This window comes from Macaca nemestrina, chromosome 4, assembly GCF_043159975.1.
Source record: "Macaca nemestrina isolate mMacNem1 chromosome 4, mMacNem.hap1, whole genome shotgun sequence".
NCBI lineage: Eukaryota > Metazoa > Chordata > Mammalia > Primates > Cercopithecidae > Macaca > Macaca nemestrina.
The window spans coordinates 25,853,246-25,881,235 of NC_092128.1; the positions used below are offsets into that span (position 1 = coordinate 25,853,246).

Sequence of the window (27,990 nt, forward strand, 5' to 3'; positions counted from 1 at the left end):
TATAACATTTCACATTGTTTACCTTAACTAGTTAGAATTACCATTAAGGAAAATGTCAGGCCCAGAGAGGACACCTTCTCTGGCATCAGCTGTCACTGTGAACACATTACTGGATCATTAGGAGTTATTTAGGGAATAGAAAGGGTTACTAAAATGAAGATTAGAGAGTAAATTGGGTCTACTGGGGGGTTTGCCTCCTATTTTCCTTTTTCAAGAAAATATTTATGTAAGAAATACCCTGTGCCAGCTTTGCCCCATATTTGAAATGTATCCTCTTGATGTAAACTGGGATGAATAATATTTTGTCTTTAGTGAAAAATATTTACATTACAGAACTCAGAGTGCAAAACTATTAAAGCTTTTTTTTTTAATTAGAGAAAAGGCAGCAAGGATAATAAAAATAATAATAGCCTCTAATATTTAGAGAGGCTTACTAGCTGCCAGGAGCCAGCTGTGTTGCACATTTTATAGAATGTATGTTTAATCCTCATAACAGGCCTTTGGAGTAGGTCCTATTATTATTCCCTCCCCTCTTTTTACAGATGAAATAGCTGAGATTTAAAGAGGTTACATTAATTTACACCACCTCACACAATGAAGGTTAGGAATAGTATGGGGATTTAAAACCCAGGTTGGTCTGCTTTCAGATTGCACTCCTAACAGCTACAGAGTGGTGTCTCTTCAGGCAGAGTAAAGCTGCCTGGGTTAGAATCGGGGCTCCACCATACTGACGACTCATGACCTTAGTAATAGCATCTCATTTTGCTCATCTATAAAGTGAAAATACTAAGATACCTTCCACATAGGGTTGTTAGTGAGAATTAAATGAGATCAAACAAGGCCTGGTATGTCATTAGCACTCAACAAATGTTGGTTGTTGTCGTTAGCTATTATTGTTCTAGTAAAAACAGTAGTAATAGCAGCAGCAAAGGCAGTAGCGTTTTTCCACAATACAATAAAAAGTACACCCTCTGAAGACAAAAGTTAAAATCCCACCGCCCCCAAATACTAGATCACTTAACTCTAGGCATCAGGTTTAAACTCTCTGGTTCTCACTTTATTCCTCCTTAATGTCAAGAATGGTGAAGGCTGAGATTTTATCCTACTTGCAAGCTAAGAGGTTAGCCACAGTTTCACAGGCGCTGGCAGAAGACACAAAACTCCTGGAGCTCCTCAAATCCAGAAGACTTGATCACACTCATAGCACAGCAAGCGGCGTAAGTGCAGCATGTTCACATCGGTTCCCCTCGCCCCCGAGTCCCACAGGGGTTAGGCAGATGGGCCCAAGGAGAAGTTTGCCCACATAGGCAGCTCCTGGAGAAGAACTCCGAGCCCCAAAAACCGAATCTAAGCCCCAAGACTGGACTGGAAACACACCTGCCCCTTGCTCTGGAGTGAGAGACCATCTCTATCTTCCAACGCTGTCTGCTAAACAAACATCCTTGGCAAAATAACCTAAAACAAAGGGCAATCAGTGCTTGGCTCACAAGAACTTCAGAAACATACGAGACCTGAGGAGAATGGTCTCCCAACAATAATAAAATCTAAGTCATTGGGTTCCTTCAAGGATTGAATGCATGGTGCCAAGCAACAGCAGGCAGTGAATATTTATTTCCAAGCTCTGTTTTCTTTTCTGCAATATGAGAGCAGAAATACAATGTCTCAGACAATAAATATTTGTCTGAGATAAATAGTCAATAAAAATGATAGACCATAAAAGCATGAGAGGCCAGGTGCGGTGGTTCACACCTGTAATCCCAGCAATTTGGGAGGTCCAGGAGGGCGGATCACAAGGTCAGGAATTCGAGACCAGCCTGGCCAATATGGTGAAACCCTGTCTCTGCTAAAAATATAAAAAATCAGCCAGGCACAATGGCCTGTGCCTGTTGTCCCAGTTACTCTGGAGGCTGAGGCAGGAGAATCACTTGAACCCAGGAGACGGCGGTTGCAGTGAGCCGAGATCGCACCATTGCACTTCAGCCTGGGCAACAGAGTGAGACTCCGTCTCAAAAAGAAAAAGAAAGAAAAGCATGAAAGAGCTGACTAATTCTAGGGAGAAAGTTCTCATGCACGCTAGCAAATCCCAGCAAATTTCAGTGTGGGATTATCACTAGTCCCTTAACCTGAACAGACAGCAGTGCAGAAAAGAACACTTGTCATTGAGCTCCCTCCATCAGCCAGGTCATGAACCTCTCTTCAGCCTTCTAAGCCTCTGTGCAATGCAGAGCTCTACCAGTTCACAAAGCAATTCACTGCAATTTTGAACAGCTTAACTTATTATAAAGCCTTCCATTAAAATAAAATAAAATCAGCCTCTTTATAATTTCTACCCATTGATCCTAGTCCCATCTTTTTCTGTAACACAAAAAATGTCTATTCCTTCTTCCATAAAATTTCCCTTTAAATGGTGAAGGACTTTCAATAGTTCTTTCTTGGGTTACACACCTCCAATTTCTTCAACTGTTTCTTCCATATCATGACTTCCAACAGCCCACCATCCTTTTTGCTTTCATCTGAAGTCCCCTCGGAAACAGGTAACACTCATATAGAACTTACTAGTGCCAGGCATTAATCTAAGTGGTTTACACATACTAATTAATTTATTGCAAAAACATCCTTATGAGGTAGGTACCTGTATTAATCTGTTTTCATGCTGCTGATAAAAACACACCTGAGACTGGGCAATTTACAAAAGAAAGAGGTGTACTGGACTTACAATTCCACGTGGCTGGGGAGGCCTCATGGTGAAAGGTGAAGGTGAAAGGCACATCTCACATGGCAGCAGACAAGAGAACAGGGCTTGTGCAGGGACTCCCCTTTTTAAAGCCATCAGATCTCGTGAAACTCATTCACTATCACAAGAACAGTGCAGCGAGGAGAGACCCCCTCAATTCAATCAACCCCTACTGAGTTGCTCCCACGACACATTGTGGGAGTTAAAATTCAAGATGAGATGTCGATGGGGACACAGCCAAACCATATCAGTACCATACTTATCCCTCTTTGTAGAGATAAAGAGATTGAGTTTTTTATTCAAGGCACAGTCTTTAAGGAGCAGAGTCTGGCCTCAAACCTGGGCCATATGGCTCTTAATGGCTTCAGTAACCTGCCTCTCAGATGTGCTGAGAAGTGAACACAACATACTTCCAAACGGAAAGAGGTTTTATATCCCACAACATGAACACTATATTTCTAATAATATAGCCCAAAACTACATTGCATTTTTTAAAAATATAGTCCAAAAATTATCCAAGATCCCTTTGACAGTAAGTGTTGACAAGTCAACTCTCATTCATCCTCCACTTGTGAAATTTTAAAACTAAATGCAGAAATGTACATGCATGACAAATTTAGGACATCCCTGTGTCCTACATGTTTGGAAAGGAAGGTGAAAGTGAGGCACAGGATACAAACTACTGAGTGTCTATAACACACCAGGCAATACAGTGGTTATTCTGCATACCTAGTCTAAGACAATCCTCAAAGCAGTCTAGTATAATAAAATATTATCACCAGCCTTTTTACAGATAAGGAATCAGAGGCTCAGAGAGGTAAAGTAACTTATACACGTGCACATAGTTAATAACAGAGTTGAAATTAAAGCTAAGTATATTTGACTCCAAAATCCATGCTCCTTCTACTATACATGTTACAAAATCCTATCTTTCCTGCCTTCAACTCCTGAGCTGTAGGACACGTACTCTCATCAAGCCACAGTTCATAGGTAAAGAGAACAGCAGACAGCTAGGGATGGAAAGAGAGCAACAAGAAGCTTTTTTAGTAATAACAGTCTTGAATCTGGGCAAGATTTAAAAGCATGAGCTAAATAAAAGACATGATCAAAGGACCAATGGTATAAAGTTGCCAACCCAAGATGTATTCAAGTTATTGAATCACTCTAGATTTTTTTTTGCATTCCTATTCTCAAAACGATTATGACTTATAAACTATTGTCAAGTTCATGGAGGAACATAAAAGAATAAACAAGATTCCAGTTAAGCTGGACACAAAGACATTTCTGGATCATTAAGAATTTTTCACTAAGACAGCTCTGGTATTTTGCATGATGAATTACATCTTAACCATGACTAATTAATCCCCAGGAAGGCATTTATTTACCTAAAGGGCTAAAAGGACCACGGTACACATGTTAAGCTACTGTTAACGACATCTAGTAGGAACAAATACGTTATTAAGTTCTAGGTGATTCACAACCATGAGCTCCAAGTGAGTCCCATAAACAAGCATTAAAACCCAGGGTAAATAATGGGAGATCTAAAACTAAATTTGTCTGCTTCCCATTTTCATACTAGCTTCTATATTTCAGTGTAGCCGATCAAATGTTTTGAAAGGAAAATAACCAGTCACCATCACTGGTTCCTTCTGTGGAGCAATTTTGCTTTCACTTTGGACTTAATAGAGTAATGGAGTCCAGACAGGAGAAAATACATAAAAGTCGGTATTGTTCTTACAGACAAAAGAAAGATCCAATAAAGGGAAAAGCACACCTGTGAAAATAAGGCCAGTCACCAAAAGTGACTCATTACTCAAGTGGAATAAAAGGAAGCAAAAAGAAAAACCCAAATCTAGAATACTACCATTAGGAATACACCAAGAAAGTCTCTTACTACCTCATCAAGTATGTCAGACAAGAGCCATCCACATACGCATTAAAGGAACACAGGTTCTGGAATTTTAAAAAACCCAGATTCAAACAGAGGTCTGCAACTTTCAAGCTGCTTGACCTTTGGTAAGTGACTTAACTTTTCTGGGTCTGTTTTTTTATTTGTAAAACAGGTAAGATAATAAGAATACCTGCCTCACCAGGATACTGTTAGGACTGGAGAAGTGTGTGGATGTGCTCTGAAAATATAAAGTGTGACAGAAGTGTTGGCTGACATATTATTAGGAACAAAATAAATAATCTATGAATCACAACATTGTTAGCCCAAATCCCCTAAAGTCTACCCCTTTCTAAAGTTCCTGAGGATATTTATTTCTGAATTGAGATCAGACCTTTTCTCTATACTCTGACAGTGCCTGGTACATTGAGTGCTTAGTAAAAGCTAAGTAATGAGCAGCAGTGCGATGCAGGATCTACAGAGGTCATGGAGGACAGTTCCCAGCCTTAAGAAACAATTGTAACTAAATTGTCTCACATGAAATGCATGCTCAAAACTCTGTAGAAAAGAACAAATAATAGTTGCTAGTGACCCTATTTAATTCACTTATTCATTCAACAAATATTCACTAAGTATCTACTACTTACCAGGCACAGTTCTGAGGGCCTAGAGATACATACAGCAATGAACAAAACCAATCCCTCCCTCATGAAGCTTATGTTCTAGTAAAGGGAGCTGGGAGGTAACAGCTACGCAAAAGCCAAGACAGGCAGGGAGGAAGGAGGCTACTTCATTTATAAGGAGGCCAGGGAGGGCCTCTGGATAAAGATGGCATTTGAATACAGCTTACTGGAAAGTGAAAGAGAAAGGGCACTATCTGGGAAGCTGATTCCAGAGAACAGACCCTGAAACAAGATGTGTTTAGCCTGCTCAAGGAACATGGAATGACAAGGAGGTCAGTGTGGCTTTAGAGACTTGAGGAAGAGTGACAATGACAGGAAATGAATCAAGGAGAAAATTAGGAGTCAGACCAGTCCCAACTTTGTGAGCTTTTACTCTGAGTGTTCTATGAAGCTTCTTGGGGGTGAGCACCCAGTCAAAGACTGATAACAATTCAACCAGTATTTAATGGTGAAACTGAGTAACAATATCTACAGTCAAGTTTCATTTTAATTATATCCCACCTCTTCCCAAAAAAGATGTGAGATGGCTTGCACAAGAGTATAAACAATAAAAAGTAAAATACAAATGAGAAAGTGGGACTAAAGAGATGCAGAGCTAAACAATACCAAATAGATGTAAAAGACAACTATGCAGATCATACAGGCAAGCAGAGTGAATATGAAGTGAGCCCCCAAACTAAATCTGAGCTTCCTAGCAGCCCAGGCAAAAGGAGACACATCACATGATATAACTCTCATTGTCAAAAATATGGACTCCAGTTCCTCTAAGGAAGCAAATTTTGAACTAGTCCTAAATTCTAAAAGAAATCTTTCACTTAAAAAACACGGAAGACCTAATATAGTAAAAGATGTCCTTAACAATCTTCTAAAAGCAGACAAAGTCACAAATCTTACATGGCCATTTCTTGTAAGTTCCTTCAAGAACATAACATTAAAACTCAATTCAGGCCTAGAGATTTTGAAAGATCTGAATATAGCCCAGGTATAAAGTTTTCCAACAATTCATTTTAATTTAAGGCTAGAATTTCAGGAACTTACAGGACTAAATAGATCAACTTATGTTTTATTAATTTTAATACAAACCAGAAAAGCATGCAGTAAGATTGACAGAGGCTCAGGGCTCTTGCCTGAGCCTCAAGACTACTTGTAGGTGATGAGAGACTGTCACTCTAGAAGCAGTTTAGGATATTTTATCAAAGTAATAAGAGTCCCCAGGGTACCACCTGTTATGAACTTCAGTTCATAACTGTGTCCCTCCCAAATTCGGAAGTTGAATCTCTGACTCTCAATGTTATTGTATTTGGATACACAGTCTACAAAGAAGGTAATAAAGGTTAAGTGAGGTTATAAGGGTGGGCCTTAATCCAAAAGGACTGATGTCCTTAGAAGAAAGGAAGCGGAAGGAGAAGCCCTCTCTACATATTTACACAGCAAAGGCCATGTGACAGTAGAGTAAGGGAGCCATTTACAAGCAGAGTGAGAGGCTTCCCTAGAAACCAGCCCGATGGGTTGACCTTGATCTTGAACTTGTAGCCTCCCGAACTGTGAGAAAATACATTTCTATTGGTTTAGCCACCTAGTATTTGGTGTTTTGTTATGGCAGCCCAACTAGACTAATACACCACACTTTAAAACACAAGCAGTGTTATTTTGGTTGGCTAATTTCTCAAGATAGATGTCATCAGTCACTCTTAGTCATAAGCAACACAGAGTCTTGGCAAATTCACAAGAATTAGCTGACTAATACAGGCCCTGATAACTAAACTAATTAACCAACTATAAGAAATATTTAATGTAATACACCTGAATTTTGGCGACACCTGCAGAATAATTAGCATTAAGTCATGCTTTCTGCAAACAGTTAATGGGCTTAATTGTCTACTAAGGACATTCTTTGTTGGCATCCAGTGACCTCTCCTCCAGGAATAATAAAGATTAACAAAACAATTAATGGAAACCCCTTCAAGCAACTCAGAAAAACTAATTACAAGTACAGCTTCACATATCCAAAAATCACTTATCAGGAAGCAACAGCTCTACAGAGCACAATCTATAATAAGAATCAAATCTCAGTGACCCTTCTTAAAAGTACTCAAAATGGGCCCCTAAGTGAATAAACTGTATCACCGAATCCCTGCCTTTTCTACTCATCAAGCACCTGAACCGCCCAATCAGTGCTACCTTCTCTCTTGTTGGGACAATTCCAGTGAAATTTTTTTTTTTTAGACAGAGTCTAACTCTGTCGCTCAGGTTGGAGTGCAGAGGCACGATCTTGGCCCCCATGAAATTTCTTAAACTGCATAATGGAAAGAGTACTAGAGAAGGAGTCATCCTGATTTAGTTACAAAATATTCTAACACATAAGGCAAAAACTAAGCATAAATACCCAACAAATGCTGAAGAGTTCACTAGTTTCAGAACCTCACTCCAAGATGAAAAAAAAAGGAATTATTAGCTTACTGATCTTTCCAGAACATAATATTCCTGTTGCTACTAATCCCAATGCCAAAAAAAAAGTCTAGAGCTGATGTGATTCTTTACAACACAAATCCTGTTTTCTCTCCCAAACTGCTTTTAACCAGAAGACATTAGGTTAAGTTACTGTATCTATTCAGCCCTAATTTCACAGTGTGACAGTCAGGTTCTCTTTGCCTTTAAAATTCTAAAGAGCCAATCTAAGAAATGGCTGACAGCACCATATACCTATAATGTCATCAGGAAACAAAAGCCAGTCCCAAGTATGAATAGAATGAAAGTACAAACTGAAGAGGAAAAGAGATAGTTAAGAATATAAACACTAAAGAAACAAGTTAAGAAATAAGTCTTCCAAGCCTCTTATTCTAAGCAGAACAGTTTGTATAAGACAAATAGTCTATAAATGCTCCCAGTGAATTATAAAAATAAGAGACCCTCATCATATCCTTTCTGAGTTACTCAGAATTATGAGTTTAATGTGTAAAAAATTACACATTAAAGAAATGTTCAAGATGTGCACCACTATATAATCATATAAGATACAGCTTCACTCAAAGCATAACCAAATCTACACTACACTTTTAAATCGGATTTTATTATATTCAATTATACATTGTGATTGCTTGTTTCTTAATTATGTCTTATTAGAGCACACAAAATACAAGATAATCCTATCCCAACTGATAGCAATTCACAATGACAAGTCCCTCTGAAAAAGTTTTCTGATGCATAAAAACAACATCCCCTAACAGTACAAAGAGATGTATTTAATCTAAAGTGACAGTAAACAATTTTTGCTTAAAGTCAATTGAAAATTCGTTGATGTCTTGCTTCAGACAGCACTTAGGGCCAATGACTACACCCAACACATACAGTTTTTCAACATTTCAATTAACTCAGTGATAGAACACTTCTGGGGACCAAAGGCTATAAATCTCTTAGGCAACAAAGAAGGTCATTATCTAATATTAAGTAAAATCACCCCACTAATGCATAAAACTGAGCCCAAGGTTGACAAAGTCAACTTCAAATCTCCCCCCTACTCTTACGTCACTGAACTCTACCTCTTTTTCTACTTCTATTGCAGCTCCACATCCTTCTTCAAGCATCGTCCAGTGATCTTGTTTTCTGGTGCGTTCCTCAGAAACAATGTTTTACAAAAAATTAAGAGGTGTTATGTGGTCAAATTTTGGAAATTCTGGGCTACACAAATTGAAGCAGATTTCTTAAATGCAGAAATCAGGGACATTTAAATATGTTATCGTTCAAAGTGTCTAGGGCAGAGAGAACAGGACATAAAGAATATATAGCATTTCTGTAATATACTAATCTATTAAAACATCAATCAATTAACTTTGTTTCTCACTATCTTCCCTCCCCGACAACATATACATATGTAAACACACACACACATAAAAATTTTTATGGAATTTTCAACCATGTACAAAAATTAAAAGATCTGCCAAATAGGTCAGGCACGGTGGCTCATATAATCCCAGCACTTTGGGAGGCCAAAGCAGGCAGACCACTTGAGGACAGGAGTTCAAGACCAGCCTAACCAACATAGTGAAACTCCAGTTCTACTAAAAAAAAAAAAAAAAAAAAGATTAAAAAAAAAGAAGATCTGTCAGATAAATCCAACTTCAACAATTATCAACACATTCCAGTCTTCTTCATTGACAACCCCAGTTACTCTAACCCGTCTCTCATTATTTTGAAGCAAATCCTGGACATGATATCATTTTTGTTGGTATATATTTCAGTATATACACTGCTTAAGAATAATGTTTTTGGCTGGGTCTGGTGGCTTACACCTGTTATCCTAGCACTTTGGGAGGCCAAGGCAGACAGATTGCTTGAGGCCAGGGGTTTGAGACCAGCCTGGCCAACATGGTGAAACTCCCTCTCTACAAAAAATACAAAAACTAGCTGGGCTTGGTGGCACACACCTGTAGTCCCAGCTACTCAGCAGGCTGAGGTACAAAAATTGCTTGAGCTTGGGAGGCAGAGGATGAAGTGAGCTGAGATCACGCCACTGCACTCTAGCTTGGTGACAGAGTGAGACCCTGTCTCAAAATAAAAAAAGAATGCTTTTTCAAAAAACATATCTATATAACGTTTATCTCAGAAAAAAATTTTTAACAATTGCAATTGGCTTCTTGTATCTCTTTTAATTAATGCAAAATATTTGTACATATTTATGGCACACATGTGATTTTGTAATATTCATAGACTGTGTAATGACCAAGGCAGGTGTATTAGTCTGTTCTCAAGATGCCAATAAAGACATATCTGAGACTAGGTAATTTATAAAGAGAAGAGGTTTAACTGACTCACAGTTCATCATGGCTGAGGAGGCCTCACAATCATGACAGAAGGCGAATGAGGAGCAAAGTCACATCTTACATGGCAGCAGGCAAGAGAGAGCTCGTGCAGGGGAACTCTCATTTATAAAACCATAAGATCTCATGAGACTTATTCACTATCATGAGAAGAGCACAGGAAAGACCCACCCCTATGATTCAATTACCCCCCACCAGGTCCCTCCCATGACACATGGGAATTATGGGAGCTACAATTCAAGATGAGATTTGGGTGGGGACACAGCCAAACCATCAGGTGTTTAGGATATCCATCGTCACCAGCATTTATCATTTCTATGTGTAGAGAACATTTCAAGCCTGGGGTTTCTTGTTCTAAGGGCTACCTAAACTTTATCGTGCTTTCAAATCACATGGGATTCTTGTTTAAATGCAGATTCAGCTCAGGTAGGTCAGGTAGGACCTGAGATTCTGCATTTCTAACAAGCTCTCAAGTGATATTTTTAGTATAATTCTCCCATAATATTCAGCACAATTATAGATTTTAAACGGAAAAACACTTTTTAATTATATTCTACTTTATTTTTGACAAAGAGTTTATACTTTTAAAAGAATAAAAAAAAGTCAGAAAAGGGTCTCCTAAGAATCTCCTAACTATTTTATTTTCTTCTTTTTTTTTTTTTTTTTTTTCTTTTTTGAGACAGAGTCTCACTCTGCCGCCCAGGCTGGAGGTGCAGTGGCACTATCTCGGCTCACTGCAAGCTCTGCCTCCAGGGTTCATGCCATTCTCCTGCCTCAGCCTCCCGAGTAGCAGGGACTACATGCACCTGCCACCACACCCAGCTAATTTTTTGTAATTTTTTGTATTTGAGATGGGGTTTCACCATGTTAGCCAGGATGGTCTCGATCTCCTGACCTCGTGATCCGCCCACCTCAGCCTCCCAAAGTGCTGGGATTACAGGTGTGAGCCACCGCACCCAGCCGAAATATTTTATTTTCTTACCAGGTGTCAAATGTAATACAAGAATTTTCCCTTATTACTTCCTATTAAACTGTACACACCTATGTTTTTCAAAGCTAAACCCCTAGCACATAAAAAAACTGGCCACTATAAGGACAAAGGTCATAATTTATTTCATGGCTTACTATGCTGCCCCAATGAGAGTTGAACTCCTGAGCTCAAGCAATCCTCCCACCTCAGCCTCTAGAGCAGTTGGGACTACAGGCACATATCACTGCACACAGCCGCCATCATTTTAAATAGCACATTTGAGTATCTTATTCTTCCACTCTGAGAAGACGCAATCCAAAATAGTACCTTTAGAGCTATTTTTTAAAATAAGAAGTGCTGATGGACTTCTACTTCAGGCCCAGAAGAAATAACAGGGACTAACAAAGTAATGAACAAACAAACAAACAAAACGGGTTTCAAAACACTGCATATTAAGGTGGTTAGAATCTGCAGGGCAGTAATGGAGATGGGAAAGAGCATCACAGGGAAGTCTGCAGATCTGTAGAGGGTCATCAGCTGGGTATTGATCAGCACACATGTGACAGGTAACTACCCAAGGTCAGGAAAACAACCTGAAAGGATTAGAGGGACTAATGATCTGAACTCACACAGGGCTGGAAATAGTGCCTATCGCCCTAGGCCAGAGTGAAAAAATTTCACAATTCTTACAGTATTGAGTGGAATACTCAAAACAATTTTGTCACAGTAGTGAGACAATCTTAGCCCTAGACTAAATGTTGCTCTGCTTCTAACTAGCAAAACATAAAACAAGGCCTGAAAAGAACAAATTGTTTCTAAGTAACTTAACCACATCTCAGAACAAAGCTCAAGAATAGTGGAGTACAAAAATATCCAAAACCAACAGCCATCAAGATAAAACTGACAATGTCTAGCATCAACTCAAAAAGTACAAGATGCCTGGGTGTGGTGGTTCACAGGCTGAGGCCTGCAGATTGCTTGAGCCCAGGAATTCAAGACCAGCCTGAGCAACATAGCAAAACCTAAAAAAAAATATGAAAATTAGCTGGGTGCAGTGGCACACACACCTATAGTCTCAGCTACTTCAGAGACTGAGGTGGGAGGATCACTTGAGCCTGGGAGGTGGAGGTTGTAGTGAGCAAAGATTGCGCTACTGTGCTCCGGCCTGGGCAAGAAAGCTAGTGAGACTCTGTCTCAGAAAGAAAGAAAAAAAAAAAACTACAAGGCATGTAAAGGAAGAGGGAAAATTAATCAATGGAAACTAACCCAGAAATGGCACAGATGATAAAATTAGTAGACAAGGACATTAAAACTCTTATAATACCAGTATTTCGTTTGTTCACAAAGCTACAGGAAAAGTTAAACATGTAAGCAGAGACATGAAAAAGACCCAAATCAAACTTCCAGATAAAGAAGATAAGATTCTATATCTTAGATTGAAAAGTACAATCTAAGATAAACAATAACATTAGATGGGATTAACAAGAGATTAGGAGTAGCAGAAAAGACTAGTGAACGAGCATAGCAACACAAACTATATAAAACAAAACATCAAGAGAAAAAAAATGCATTTTTTAATGAACATCAACATTCCATGAACTGTAGGACAACTTGAAGTGGCCTAAAATAGAGATAAATCTGACCAAAGACATATAAACCTAGACACTAAAATCTACATACACACATACATACACACACACACAAATTGCTGAGATAAACTGAAGAAGAATTAAATGGAGATATATAACCCCCATCCATAGATCAGAAGACTCAATATTAAGATGTCAATTTCATATATTAATCCCAATCAAAATCCCAGCAGGTTTTATTGTAGAAACAGACTACCTTATTTTAAAATTTGTAAGAAAATGCAAACAACCTAGAAGACCCAAAACTACTTTGAAAAAGTAGAATAAAGTAAAAGGGGCCGGGCACGGTGCCTCACGCCTGTAATCCCTGCATTTACTTTGGGAGGCCGAGGCAGGTGGGTCACTTGAGGTCAGGAGTTCAAGACCAGCCTGACCAACATGGTGAAACCCCGTCTTCACAAAAAATACAAAAATTAGCCAGGCATGGTGGCGCACGCCTATAATCCCAGCTACTCAGGAGGCTGAGGCAGGAGAATCGTTAGAACCCGGGAGTCGGAAGTTGCAGTGAGTTGAGATCGTGCCACTGCACTCCAGCCTGGGCGACAAAGCGAGACTCTGTCTCAAAAAAAAAAAAAAAAAAAAAAAAGTTGAAGGGCTTACACTATGTCTTCAGAACTTAAAAAAGCAGTAATCAAGACAGTGCAGTATTGTTATTAATATAAACATGAATAGAACAGACTAGAAAGTCAAGAAATAAACCCACACATATAAAGTAAATTGGTTTTTGATAAAGTTGCAAAAGAAAGCAAATAAAGACAGCATAGTCTTTTTAACAAGTGGTGTTGGAAATGGATATCCTTACACACACACACAAAAAACGGTACTGGAAAAAAATGGTAGAGAAGGATCATTCTAGTATGCTGGAAGTGTTCTATGTCTTCAGCTGGACAGTGGTTACACAGGTAAAAATTCATCAAGCCATATACTTAAGATTTGTGCACTCTAGCATATACATGTGTACCTCAAAAAGGAGGACAAATAAAATTAGTATATAGAGTAAGATCCCATATTTAATAAAAAATTATTTCTGGCCATCAACATTTCATATACACACATACATTCACACAGAAAAGGGAGGGGTCTGGAATTCAGTTCATCTAATATCAATGATAATAACTTATAGATGACAAAATTTGAAATAATTTTTTTTATTTTCATCTTCACATTTTTCTGCATTTTCATTGCTTGAATTATTTATCATGAGAGTACTATTTTTATAACAATAGAGTGATTTTTTTTCTTAAACTGGAAGCAAAAGTATTAATAGTGGATAATGCTAGTGAAGAAAATACAAGCGGGCCGGGCACGGTGGCTCACGCGTGTAATCCCAGCACTTTGGAAGGCCAAAGCAGGTCAATCACCTGAGGTCAGGAGTTTGAGACCAGCCTGGCCACCATGGTGAAACCCTATCTCTACTAAAAATACAAAAACTAGCCAGGCATGGTGGCATGTGCCTGTAATCCCAGCTACTCGGGAGGCTGAGGCAGAAGAATCACTTGAACCCAGGAGGCGGAGGTTGCAGTGAACTGAGATGGCGCTACTGCACTCCAGCCTGGGTGACAAGGCGAGACTCTGCCTCAAAAAAAAAGAAAAGAAACGAAACTATGGGTGATTTTTTCTTCCCTATTGTTCTGTATATGTTTAATTCCTCCACTCAAAAAACTTTTATAACTATGAAGACTATATAGCAATATTTTAAAAAATGTATATACACGGACAAGATCCACACAAAAACCTGAAAAACAGGTAGTATTTTGGGAAATGAGATTGCTGGACAATGTTTCTATGACTCTAGTCTTTACAAATTTGTACAATACACAATATTGTTGTCCTTTTTATAAAGGACAACAAGGATTATCTCAACAGAGTATGGGCCCCTTGATTTACATCTTTTCAGTCTTTTAATCTAATAAATGTTTTATACTTTATGTGTGTTTATATTTTACATGTTTTACATACCCACAAAACTATACATATATTTAAATCTAGCTTCTTTAACTGACTCTCAAATTACCAAATAATTACTATCTTAATTTAGCTGTACAAGATTCCCTGGTTACAAAGACAACATCTTGACGAATGGAATCAAACACTCTAGTCAACGCATCAAGGTTACTTCTGGTGAAAAATTAACCTTATAGCCTGGTTACTATCTGGCAAATTTATTAAAATCAAAAGAATCTTCTTAACAAAAGAGGCTACAGATCTAGAAAGGAGGAAATGAACATCTGAGTGCCTACTGTGTGCCAAACTGTGCTAGGCACTTTTATATACTCTCCTCTCATGTGATGTTCCAAAAAAACACAGATCGTATTAGCCCATTTTCCAAATGAAGGAACTAAGACACGGTGGTTTCAAGGAACTGGTCTAAGGTTACCCAGGTAATACAGCAAGTTTCAACTACAACACACCACCACAGCACTTCTCACCACAGGCTGTGACCACATCTGTCTACAAGTAATGGCTTGAAAAAACCTGACCATACCACCCACCATCAATACCACAGGCCTCATTGCCTTCAGGAAATCCCAGTGTTAACAATTACACAAGGTACATTAAGACATGGGTCCACAAGACACTAATTCTGAGCCAAAGTATGGGAATTGTGTTGCCCCTTACATTCACACACGCTGCCAGACATCCCAGGACTTCCGGGAAGCACTGTTTCTGGGAATTCTAGTAGTAATTTTCAAACAACACAGCATGGGTAGGGCCAAGATGTCCCAGGGTACAAAGAGAGCTAGAAACCAAAAAACCATTATATGATGGGCTCAAATGAAGAGAAGAGATGGCGATGCAAAGAACATTAACACCTAACCCAACTTCCAGGACTCGGCTCAGAACAGGGGAACAGACTGACTGCTTTCCTTTCCTTTCCTGCCACAAACTGTGTTACGAACCTCAAAGCTGTTTGTTCAAAGCCCTGGTAAAGCCTGGACCCCTTCAACAAAGTTTACTTTGAATTAAACACAGGGCTGACCAAAATACTCTCCAAGGAGGAAGGGAATTTAACAGGTGTCTACAATAAAGGATTTTCTACGTTTTTGAAATTTCAACTTTTGTGAAGACATAAGAGTTGATGAAAACGTGAGCCTTCCACTGCCTTCAAACCTCCTTGACATCTGTAACCAGAGTGTGTCTTCAAAAGCTCTGCTCCAAGGTTCCGATAAGGTCTCCTGAAGTCGCAACCAAAGTTTGTCTTCCCAATTAAACTGGCTATTACAGGCCAAGTTATAAAGAGAGACAACATTTAATTGGAAAGCAAATCACCTAACAGTAAGTGGCAGACACATTTCCCAATTAAAAATCTGACAAGAACTCACAGAAATAAAATATCTCCAAAATGCCATCTTATTTCCCATCTAGAGAGGCTGCCTCCTCTGACTTCCCACCAAACAAAAGGTTGGCAAGGGAAATCAACGGAAAAGTAGAAAAATTGTATGTGTATATGCTTGTATGTGTGTGTGCATGTGTATGTGTATGTATAAAACATCCAAATCTTACATCAGCAGGTCAATAGAAAAGTAGGTGTGTGTGTGTAAAACTGTCCAAATCGTACCTCACACATCAGCAGGTAATCAGGATTCTGTACCCCCAGTTAGTTCAATTTTAAAGGGCTAGTGGTAAGACTTAAAACCAAAAGCTGCAGTTGGCCGTGGCCTCCAACAAACTGAATTCCAAGCACTATCTGTCCCCTCACCAAAGTCCCACCTCACAGGCCTGAGGTCCTCTTCTGTAAAGCCCTGGAAGTCTGCCCTTTGAAACATCTGACTGCCCTGAAATATTTTTACCTGATAATTTTTAAATAATTAAGCATTTTTATTTGAGTCTCAAGGCACTTAAAAATTATCATATAATACTTACATTACAATTACACTATACTTCATCTTTATTTTCGGCTTTTAAATGCTTTAAAGTTTAAATACTTTGTACTAGCAAAATACTTTATACTAGCAAAATAGAGTCATTATTTAACTATTTAGTACAAGAGCTGGAAATAGCGATGAGATTTGGATATTCCCCATGTCTACACCCACTCTGTCCTTAAGTCAAACCCTTATCCACCTGTAGTTTTTTGAATACAATATTAAAAATGACTGTAACAATAAAAGCTACCCCAACTATTAGGAAAAGCATTGAAAAAATACAAAACTTTATGATACATAATGTATCATAATGTAGTATAGAAATGACATTTTCACACATGTGAGCAAGAGAATTAAAGGAGCATTTTTAACATTCACTATTTAAAAAAGAAAAACTACTACTCAGTGATACAAAAAGATATTTTTTAAAAAGCTAAACTGATCGAACTTTTCAAAAGACAGTACACTAACAGGTAATTTATTTTGTGACAAAATAAGTCCATGGAAACATGAAAGGAGCTAGCAGGTACCCGGTATATGATAGGAATGCTCAGACCTTATAAACACGAGCCTAACATGGGTTTTTCTTTTTTGTGGCTTGTTGCCAAAGCAACTAGGAAAGCTACAGTCTTTGGGAGAGAATTTGAAAAAAAAGTTAAAAGATAGGAGGAGATAAGCAAAGTTTTATATGAGGAATTAAGAATAATGAATACAATGTTGCAAGAAGGAAAACACAAAGGACAGAGATTGAACAGAAATACAAGAAGCAACTTCCAAGTCACAGCACAATTTACTAACAAGAAATATACATTCCTGGTTCTATTACCCACAGGACTCTCCCCCCATTCCCCATCCCAAACACCAGAGTAATACAACCATTGTCCTCTCATTCACTACCACTGTTTATAAAATTTAAACCACTGGGTATGTTCAAAAGCATATTAGGAAGGAAATAACAGGAAGTTATAGCTACCAACATCCTCACTCCAACACCAAAATCTCCCTGTGACTCAAAGAAATGTTGAAATACACCAACACCATTCAGTCTCAAGGTCATATGTAACAATGTATCCCAAGCCTTACTAAACTTGCCCAGGATACTAAGTATAGACCTTCCCTTACACCAGGCTTATAAAAAATATACAACAGAAGTGTTATTCAGTGATCTGAGGTGATCAAGGATAAAGTAGAAAAATGAGAGCTGGGTGCGGTGGTTCATGCCTGTAATCCCAGCACTTTGGGAGGCCAAGGCAGGCGGATCACAAGGTCAAGAGATCGAGACCATCCCGGCCAACATGATGAAACCCTGTCTCTACCAAAAATACAAAAATTAGCTGGGTGTGGTGGCACACACCTGTAATCCCTGCTATGCAGGAGGCCGAAGCAGGAGAATCACTTGAACCCGGGAGGCGGAGGTTGCAGTGAGCTGAGATCGCGGCACTGCACTCCAGCCTGGAGACAGAGCAAGACTCTATCTCAAAAAATAAAGAAAGAAAGAAAAGAAAAGCAATAATGCACAACAGAGATCAAAGTAAAAAATGCCTAGGCCTAATAAAGTGCAGGGCATATATTAATAAACTGGCATAAGAGATGGATGACCACAAAATCTTTGCCATCAAGCAGTACGGGGTTCCTCCTGGAGAACATGAAGGAATGGTCAACCAAAGGCAATGTATGTTCTGAATTAGCATTAGTAAAAAATGCTTTAGGTTGGCTTTCATGCTGTTTTCAAAAATATGACATTTAGAGTAAATTCAACTGGCACTGAAGAAAGCACAAATAGCATAAAAGAAATGGGAAGAGCTTGGAGAATCAAAAGTAAACAGACGAGATGGCACATTTCACTTTCATTAGAAAAGGCTACTCCTCCTGGATTTCCATAACATTTCATGTCTCTCTCGTAGTCTTACGTCATCATTTTTACTGACATGTTTTATCCCCCAGGTAAACTATACTCTCCTCAAGGGTAACACTGTGCCTGCTTCATTTTTGCAAAACTCAGGGCATTTATTCATTCAGTCAACAAATGCTATTAAATATAATATGTGCCAGACACCATACTACAAACTGGCACTAAATACCTATTGTTTAAATGAATGTTGACTATAAGGTAGAAAAAACAAACAAGTTCAAAAAAGGATCCAAATGTCCAGGAATTCTAATTCCACAGGAAATTCAGATGGGAAACAACAAACATTCTAATTGGAATTTTAGTATCATGAGATACATCTACACTACCTGTATATTGTCGTGGCGAGAATGTGGGCCTATCGATTCACAATAGAACAGCACTTCCTCTGTATGGCCTACCAAGTATATTAAGCATTTCCACGCAGAGATTTTTTCTCTTAAGCCCAAAAGAAAATTAACAGTAATGATTTAACAGGCTATAATCTTAAAGCCCCCTAAATAAGACCCATAAGATGTGTCTTTGTCAGTGAGTGGTAATCTGTTTTAATGGTTTGATATATTCATTCATTGAAGTGCTTAGTACCTATCAGATAATGTTGGGCCCTGGGTTTTGAAAAGATGATCAACACATTCCAGGAGGCTTGCAAGAATTCAAACAAAAGTTTAGCATTGGTGGGGAAAAATAGGAGTGTTTACGAAAAACAAATGAGTTGAAATTCAAATGCCAACAACGTAAAAAACGTGCCATAATAAATTTTATTTAGATTGGTTTTAGTCAGTACCTGTATCATCTCCAAGGTTCTTGAAAGGGTTTCCCCATCCTCAATATATTTCACTTTTTTTAAAAAAGCTCGTAAAAGGTCCACCACTCCCAGTCCACCCACACCCTAATCTTCTGGGAGGTGCAGAGCGGGAGTGCATGGAAGATAATCTGAAATTGGTTTGGTTTTGTTTTTTTAAGGAATGGACCAGAATGGGAAGGCAGGAAAAGGCAGAGCAAAAATCGAAAACCAATGTGTGCCTTCAAACCCCGTCCTCCTACCAGCTCACTGCAGATTCTTGTATTTGTGGCTGTGGCCACGCACAGGTGGTTGAAAGTATACAGAGTGTGAAAACACAATCTGCAACTCATCACAGGAGTCTCCGGACTCTAAGGCCTTACATCCCAAAGTCCAGGAAACAAGACGCCTTTCTCAGTGAGTGCTGCTACAGGCAAACAATAAATAGGCATTTTAGGAATCAATAAACACACCTTCATTTGGTCTTCTCTACCAAACCCAAATAGCGTGCTTTGGGGCCCCGAGGCTGTAATAGAAGGTGCTGCCCCTAAAGAAAAGACTGAGGCGGGGCTCCTCTCTCTATAGCTAACCCCAGAAAAAAAAGTGGGGGGAGAATTGCTGGGGCCCTGGGGAGGGGTTAGGGCCCTGGGGAGGGGCTGCGGGAGGCAAGGAGGAAAGGGAAGGGAGAGCAGGGTGGGACCCAGCTAACCCTTCTCCCTTCCAAAGCGGAGGTTAAGCCACTGCCCCCAGTCCCCAGACCCTGCCTCCTGCCTCCCTCACCTGATCACAGAGATGAGCAGCCCCGAGGGGTCTTTGCTTTTGCTGACTGTGCTTCTGTATTTCCCACCAGCTGCTTCTGCCGCCATCTTGGACGCGGGGAGAGCCGCTAGGCTCCAAGGAAGCCAAGAGTGCGTAAATTCTGCATTTGACCTAGCTGGAGTCTCCACCAATGGGTGAGGAGAATTCCAGAGGCGCGGAAGTGGAAAATCCAATCACTGAAGTGAGGAGGCGGGACTAACGGAACAGGTTTTGAGGCAACGACGCGTGTGTTCGCTCTAAGCACTCTGGGAGTCGTAGTTTTCCTTCTCCGTCTCCTGGCGCGCAGGAAAGCTAAACCAGCTGCAACTTCGTGAGTCTTGTAATGAGTGTCTTCATTTATCTTTATTCTGACTTCGAGCTTTTTTCGGCTTCCTTGCTTTTAGAATTTTGTCAGGCTTTAAATCAAATTTATCCGATGATGCCAAAATTTGTTAGGGTGTGCATTTAAATGAAAGAGGGGTTCTCTGCTGGATGCCTATGTGCGAAGTTTTTGCCTTAAGCGCAAGTGATTTTTTTAAAAATCCAATAAAATACGAAAATGAATACAAGCAGAAATGCTTTTCTTTAGTGTTCTGTAAAACTAATGTTTCTACATTAGGTTTATGTGTGAGTTCAATTTTCCCCAGTGTTCTTATATTTGCAGATAGCCCTAAAAACACATGCACAGGAATAAACAAATGAATATTGATGAAGAAAAGACAGTATAAGCGAAAAACAAACAGACCACACTGCAGATTCCTTTTTTTCAAGCTAAATGAAATAGTTAGTAGTAATGCACATTTGTGTTAATACTTTTACCGGTAAGCTTTTAGTATTTCCTGCAGTTGGTTCCGTTGGCTTAGTCGTTAATTCATAAGACCACGTGAACAAAAGAAGACCAGAATGTGTGTGGAAAGTGGTTAGACTGAGGAACAAGAATAATAAAAATTAAAAGTAAGGAAGGAGGCGGCTTTCTCAGTAACAATAAAGATTGAAGAACTTAAATGAATAGAAAGCAAACTAACTCAGAGGTCCTGGAGTTGTGGAGCAGCAAACTCAGAATGCATCAACTACTTTTATAAATAGACATCGAGCTGGTAGAAGTTCACATTTTTAAAAATTAGTTGAAGATGACACACACACATATATGACATGATAACTTAAAAGTATTCATAACCTTTGGCCCAATAATTCCAGTTCTAGGGACTTTGTTCCTAAAGAAATAAAGATAGGGTACTGACATTTTTTAAATAACACAGAAGTATTAAATAAATTATGTAAGATTCAAATGAGTAAATAACATATAGCTTCTGGGAATCTTAATTTTAATGGCTCTTAAAGAAAATAAGATTTTTGGGACAAGTGCGATGGCTCACACCTGTAATCCCAACACTTTGAGAGGCCGAACCAGGCAGACCACTTGAGGCCAGGAATTTAAGACAAGCCTGGCCAACATGGTGATACTCTGTCTCTACTAAAATACAAAAGTTAGTCGGACCATGGTGGTGCATGCCTGTAATCCCAGCTGCTTGGGAGGCTGAGGCAGGAGAATTGCTTGAACCTGGAAGGTGGAGGTTGCAGTCAGCCAAGACCGTTCCAGTGCATACTGCCCTGCAGCCTGGGCAACAGAGGGAAACTCTGTCTCAAAAAAAAAAAAAAAAGATTTTTATGGTATAAGTACAAAAACTGGACTATAAAATTAAATAATTCATAGAGAAAGGGAGAGGCAGTTGGGCCTACTGGTTAAGAATGCAGGACATAGGATAGAAAGTGTGATCATCTCAACTGATGCAGAAAAAAGCTTTGTCAAAATCCAAAACACTCTCACAATAAAAACACTCAGAAAACTAGGGATAAAAGGAAACTTCTTATAGACTATAAAGGGTACTTATGAACAACCCACAGCAATCATCATAGTCAATGAAAAACTGAAAGCCTTCCCACTAATATTAGACACAAAAAAAGGATAACCATTTTTTGCCACTTCTATTCAAGTTTTAGCCAGAGCAATGAGGCAAGAACATGAATAAGTCATCCAGATTGGAAAGGAAGAAATAAAACAATATCTACTTTTGGATGATATGATCTTATATATAGAATATCCTAGATAATACACACACAAAAACTATTAGAGCTAATAAAATACTCAACAAAGTTGCAGAATGCAAATTCAACAGCAACAGAAAATCCGTGGTATTTCTGTAAACTGGCAATAAACAATCCAAAAAGGAAATTTACACAACAATTCCATTTCCAATAGCAGCAAAAAGAATAAAATGCCTACGAATAAACTTAGCCATGGAAGTGAAAGACTGCTACACTGAAAGCTACAAAACATTGCTGCAAGAAATAAAAGAAGACTCAAATAAACGGAAAGACATCCCTGTTCATGGGTTGAAAAACTTAATATTGTTGAGATGGCCAAACTCCCCAAAGCTATCTACAAATTCAATGTAATTCCAGTCAAAATTCACTAGGCTTTTTGTGCAGAAATAGAAAAACTGATCCTGAAATTCATATGGAAATTAAAAGAGCCCCAAATAGCCAAAGCAATCTTGGGGGAAAAAAAAAATCAATGTGGAGGTCTCACACTTCCTGATTTCAAAACTTACTAAAAATCCACAGTAATCAAAATAGTATGGTACTTGCCTAAAAATAAACACATAGATAAATAGAATAAGCCATACAGAAATAAGCCTATTCATCCATGATCAATTGATTTTTTTTTTTTTCTTTTTTTTTTTTAGACAGAGTCTCTTTCTGTCACCCAGGCTGGAGCGCAGTGGCTCAATCTCAGCTCACTGTAACCTCTGCCTCCCAGGTTTTCAAGCAGTTCTCGTGCCTCAGCCTTCCAAGTAGCTGAGATTACAGGCGCCCACCACCACACCCAGCTAATTTTTGTATTTTTAGTAGACACGGGGTTTTGCCACGTTGACCAGTCTGTTCTTGAACTCCTGACCTCAGGTGATCTGCCCACCTCGGCCTCCCAAAGTGCTGGGATTACAGGTGTGAGCCACCACACCCGACCGGTCAATTGATTTTCAACAAGGGTGACAGTACCATTCAATAAGGAAAAAATACTCTCCTCAACAGATGGTGTTGAAAACTGGATAAGCATAAGCAAAAAATTGAGGATGGACCCTACCTCATACAATATACAAAAATTAACTAAAAGTGGATCAAATACCTAAATATAAGAGATAAAACTCTTAGAACAAAATATAAGGGTAAATTTTCATGATTCTTAGCTACGACATCAAAAGCATAAGCAACAAAAGAAAAAATAGATATATTGGGCTTTATTAAAATTAAAAACCCTCATACATCAAAGTACACTACAAGAAAGTGAAAATACAGGCACAGGATGGGAGACAATAAAAGCAAATCACATACAGTGTCTGATAAGAGTCCTGTGTCTAGACAGCGTAAAGAACTCTTACAACTCAACACAAAAGGAAATAAAAATTAAAACCTGGGCAATGGATGTGAATAGACACTTCTCCAAAGAAGATGCACAAATGGCCAAAAAACACATAAAAAGATGCTCGACATCATTAGTCATTATAGGAAAATGCAAAACCATAATGAGATACCACTTCACACCCACTAGGTTGTTTATAATTTTTTTTAATGGAAAATAAATGTTGGCAAGTATGTGGAGAAACTGGAACCCTTGTACATTTCTTTTGGGAATGTGAAATGGTTCAGCCATTGCGGAAACCAATTTGGTGGTTCCTTAAAAAATTAAACACAAAGTTACCATATGACCCAGCAAGTCCACTCATAGGTATATACACAAGAGAATTGAAAACAAGTGTTCAGAAAATAACTTGTACACAAACATTCATAAAAACACCGTTCAAAATAGCCTAAAGGTGGAAGCAATCCAAATGTTTAACAATCGATGAACTGCAACAATATGACTGTATGAGTGTAGTATAAACAAAATGTGCTATATCCATACAACGTAATATTATTCACACATAAAAATGAAAAAAGTACTGATACATGCTGCAATATTGATAAATCTTGAAAACATGCTAACTGAGAAAAGCCAGACACAAAAGGCCATATTGTGTATAACCCCATTTATCTGAAATATCCAGAATAGGCAAATTCATACAGACAGAAAGCAGATCAGTGGTTGCCAAGGGCTGCAGGGCAGGAAGAAATGGGGAATGACTGCTTAATGGATACAGAGTTTCCTTTTGGAGTGATGAAATGTTCTGGAACTACAGTCGATGGTTGCATAACTTGTGAATGTATTAAAGGTCAGTGAATTATAAACTTTAAAGTAGTCAAAAGTCATAAATTTTATTATGTGTTTTTCACCAAACCTTTAAAAAAAAAAAAAAAAAGAATGCAGTTTGTGTAGCAGGATGGCCTAGATTCAATCCCAGCTTTCCACTTCCTGGCTAGATTACCTAGGGCAAGTTCCTTAACTTTACTCTGCCTCAGTTTCCTTATCTGTAAAGTGGGTGATCACTGTATGTCACGTAGAGAATGTTAGTAAGAATATGTGAGTTATACATTATCAGCACTTGGTAAATATCAGCTATTATTACTAAAGTATGGTACTAATTTGGTTGAAAGTACATCTCTGGGGGTATCGCAAAGTTGTTTTGAGCGTCAATAACATGGGTAATTTTTTTTTCTTTTTTTACACTTTTCTGTGTTTTACAAAGTTTCCGGGACAGGCACGGTGGCTTATGCCTGTAATCCCAGCACTTTGGGAGGCCGAGGCAGGCAGATCATCTGGGGTTAGAAGTTCAAGACCAGCCTGGCCAACATGGCGAAACCTCGTCTCTGCTAAAAACATAAAAACTAGCCAGGCACGTTGGCAAGCTCCTGTAATCCTAGCTGCTCTGGGGGCTGAGGCAGGAGAACTGCTTAAACCAGGGAGGCAGGGGTTGCAGTGAGCCAAGATTGTGCCACTGCACTCCAGCCTGGGTGACAGAGGGAGACTCCATCTCAAAAAAAAAAAAAAAGTTTCCAGGTGTTGCTTTTTATAAACAGAAATACACAAAAGTACTTCCTTTAAAGGAGAATTGGATAAGTGTCAAAAACGATGGCCTACTTTCATCACAAAATGGAAATACAATTAAGTAATAAATAAATTAGCACACCCAAATTAATTAATTTGTTTTATTTTATTTTTTTGAGACTGAGTTTTGCTCTTGTTGCCCAGGCTGGAGTGATGTGATCTCAACTCACTGCAGCCTTCGCCTTCCAGGTTCAAGTGATTCTCCTGCCTCAGCCTCCTGAATAGCTGGGATTGCAGGCACATGCCACCATGCCTGGCTAAAACCAGTATATATGCAGGTCTTGTTTTATGTTGTCTAAACCAGGGCAGACCATTTCCTAATATTACATTTGTAAATATACCTAGGGGCTCTTAAAGCCACGGGAACATCCAATTAAATTAAAATGCTTTGACCTCTTCGGATGAATGGCTCTATATAAATCCAAGGTATTGATATTCTTATTATTGTGGATAAATGAAATGTGTGCGTGAGGCCAGCTCAGCAGCAGAGTGGCTCCCTGAGATTCATAAAAAATGCCCATGCTTGGGTGTCTACAGGACACCCAACACAGACACAGGAGATTTGAAAACAAACAAACAAACAAAAAAATGAAGTGTCTCATAATATCAGCTATGTGGCCAGAACCCTGGAAAGGGGCTACTTCCCTGACCCCATCAATATTGCCTGCTTAAAAGCCAGCTCAGCTAAGATATTAAAGATGTGCTTTAGCCAAGGCTGAGTAAATGAAGGTATAGGATATAGATTATAAACTGAAGGGAAAAGTCAGTGACTCTGTCGCCATATAAAAAGCAACTTTTATTTTATTCAGGAATTAAATTGTATGTTAGCTTTTTCAATTACATTGAATTAAATATAAGCTTAGTTAAACATATACACATAGTATATTCTATTTGGAGGAAAATGTTATAAGTAGATTACAATAAGCTGTTAATTTTCTTGTCCATATTCTCAATACCTTGTTCAGCCTATGTTGTCTAATGGGGGAATTGTGATTTAATCTTCATGTTGCCTTTGAGTTTCTGAGTGTTTTAGGAAGTTGGTCAAGGATATTATTTTCCATAATAAAGGACAGCTTCATTGAGAGAGGAATGTTTTTTGTTTCTGTGAGATGCAAGCCTGATCGCTGTTGAGCTCAGACTGCAATGGCCCCCCAGTTTCTCTCCCAAATTCCATCATTTAATAAACGCTGAATGTATAGAGTGCACAAGTGAAAATGTTCTGGAACTAAATAGAGTTGATGGTTGCATACTATTGTGAATGTACTAAATGTCACCAAATTGTATACTTTCAAATGGTTTCTTTCATGTTATAAACTCTACTTAAAAAGAAAAATCTTTTGAGTCCCCAAGTTGGGATCCATTAAGTCATCTTTCTCTTTTTTTTTGAGACGGAGTCTTGCTCTGTTGCCCAGGCTGCAGTGCAGTGGCTGTATCTCGGCTCACTGCAAGCGCCACCTTCCGGGTTCATGCCATTCTCCTGCCTCAGCCTCCCGAGTAGCTGGGACTACAGGCACCCGCCACCACACCCAGCTAATTTTTTTGTATTTTTAGTACAGACGGGGTTTCACCATGTTAGCCAGGATGGTCTCGATCTCCTGACCTTGTGATCTGCCTGCCTCAGCCTCCCAAAGTGCTGGGATTACAGGCATGAGCCACCACGCCTGACCATTAAGTCATCTTTCAATTAGTCACCAAGTTCCATCAGTTTGACTTGCACAGTGGTTCTTTTTTTTTTTTTTTTTTTTTTTTAGACTGGGTTTTGCTCTTGTTGCCCAGGCTGGAGTGTAGTGGTGTGATGTCGGCTCACAGCTCACTGCAACCTTCACCTCCCAGGTTCAAGCAATTCTCCTGCCCCAGCCTCCTGAGTAGCTGGGATTACAGGTGTTGGCCACCACGCCCGACTAATTTTGTATTTTTAGTAGAGATGGTGTTTCACCATGTTGGCCAGGCTGGTCTCGAATTCCTGACCTCAGGTGATCCACCCGCCTCAGCCTCCCAAAGTGCTGGGATTACAGGCGTAATCCACCACCCCCTGCCAGTGGTTCTTAAATTCATCTTCTCCACATTCCCACTCCCATTGCCTTGACTAGGCCTCATCTTCTTTTCCATCAACTACTGCAATGGTTTCTCAGTTGTTACTCCTTTTTCTTATATAAAAAAGAGATTGGTTCTCATTCTAGTCTACCCACCACACTTCTTCCTGATTATAGTGAAGCATGAATCCGATCCTTATAGCCCAGCTTTAAAAAATTCCAAGGACTCCACTTCCCGTATAATTGTTTTACAAACTGTTCACTAGAGAACCAGCTCCAAACTACCTTTTCAGCTTCTTTATTGATTACTCCTGCCATTGTACCCCAGTCTCTAACCATGTGCCAAGTGGGTCAGGATTCTTATATTTCCCTTCTTCCTACATACTTTTGCTCAACCTAAAATGTCTCTGAGTCCCGGATCATACATCTGTTAAAATGTAGCTGCCTATCTTCAGCGTTGTTGAGAGACTTGGAGAAAATAAGATATGTACATAGGACACTCAGCATTGGGTTCTTTTTTAAGAAAAGTTTCTTTCAATTCATCAGGTTAAAACTTTGTTTATTCTTCAAGGCCAAAGTTCAGTAGCTCACCTAAGCATTCACACACATTTACATACCATAACTCTTTTAATTCTTGATTAGTACTGGTATGACAACATAATATGACTGTTGGCTGGATGTGGTGGCTCACGCCTGTAATCCCAGCACTTTGGGAGGCCAGAGCGAGTGGATCATCTGAGGTCAGGAGTTTGAGACCAGCCTGGTCAACATAGCAAAACCCAGGCGCTACCAAAAATACAAAAATTAGCCAGGGGTGA

The 27,990-nt window shown here is 39.1% G+C and overlaps 1 protein-coding gene across 3 annotated transcripts in view; it reads right to left on the reverse strand.

The window, feature by feature from the left end:
• Nucleotides 1-20,223, reverse strand: part of LOC105471359 (exocyst complex component 4) — an 822,236-nt gene extending 802,013 nt beyond the window's left edge. For all 3 annotated transcript variants that reach the window (XM_011723811.2, XM_011723812.2, XM_011723813.3), the window contains exon 1: nt 20,078-20,223. In XM_011723811.2, the coding sequence (XP_011722113.2) occupies nt 20,078-20,163 (86 nt within the window). In that variant the 5' untranslated portion in view covers nt 20,164-20,223. The remainder of the gene's footprint in view (nt 1-20,077) is intronic.
• Between the last annotated feature and the right edge of the window lie 7,767 nt (nt 20,224-27,990).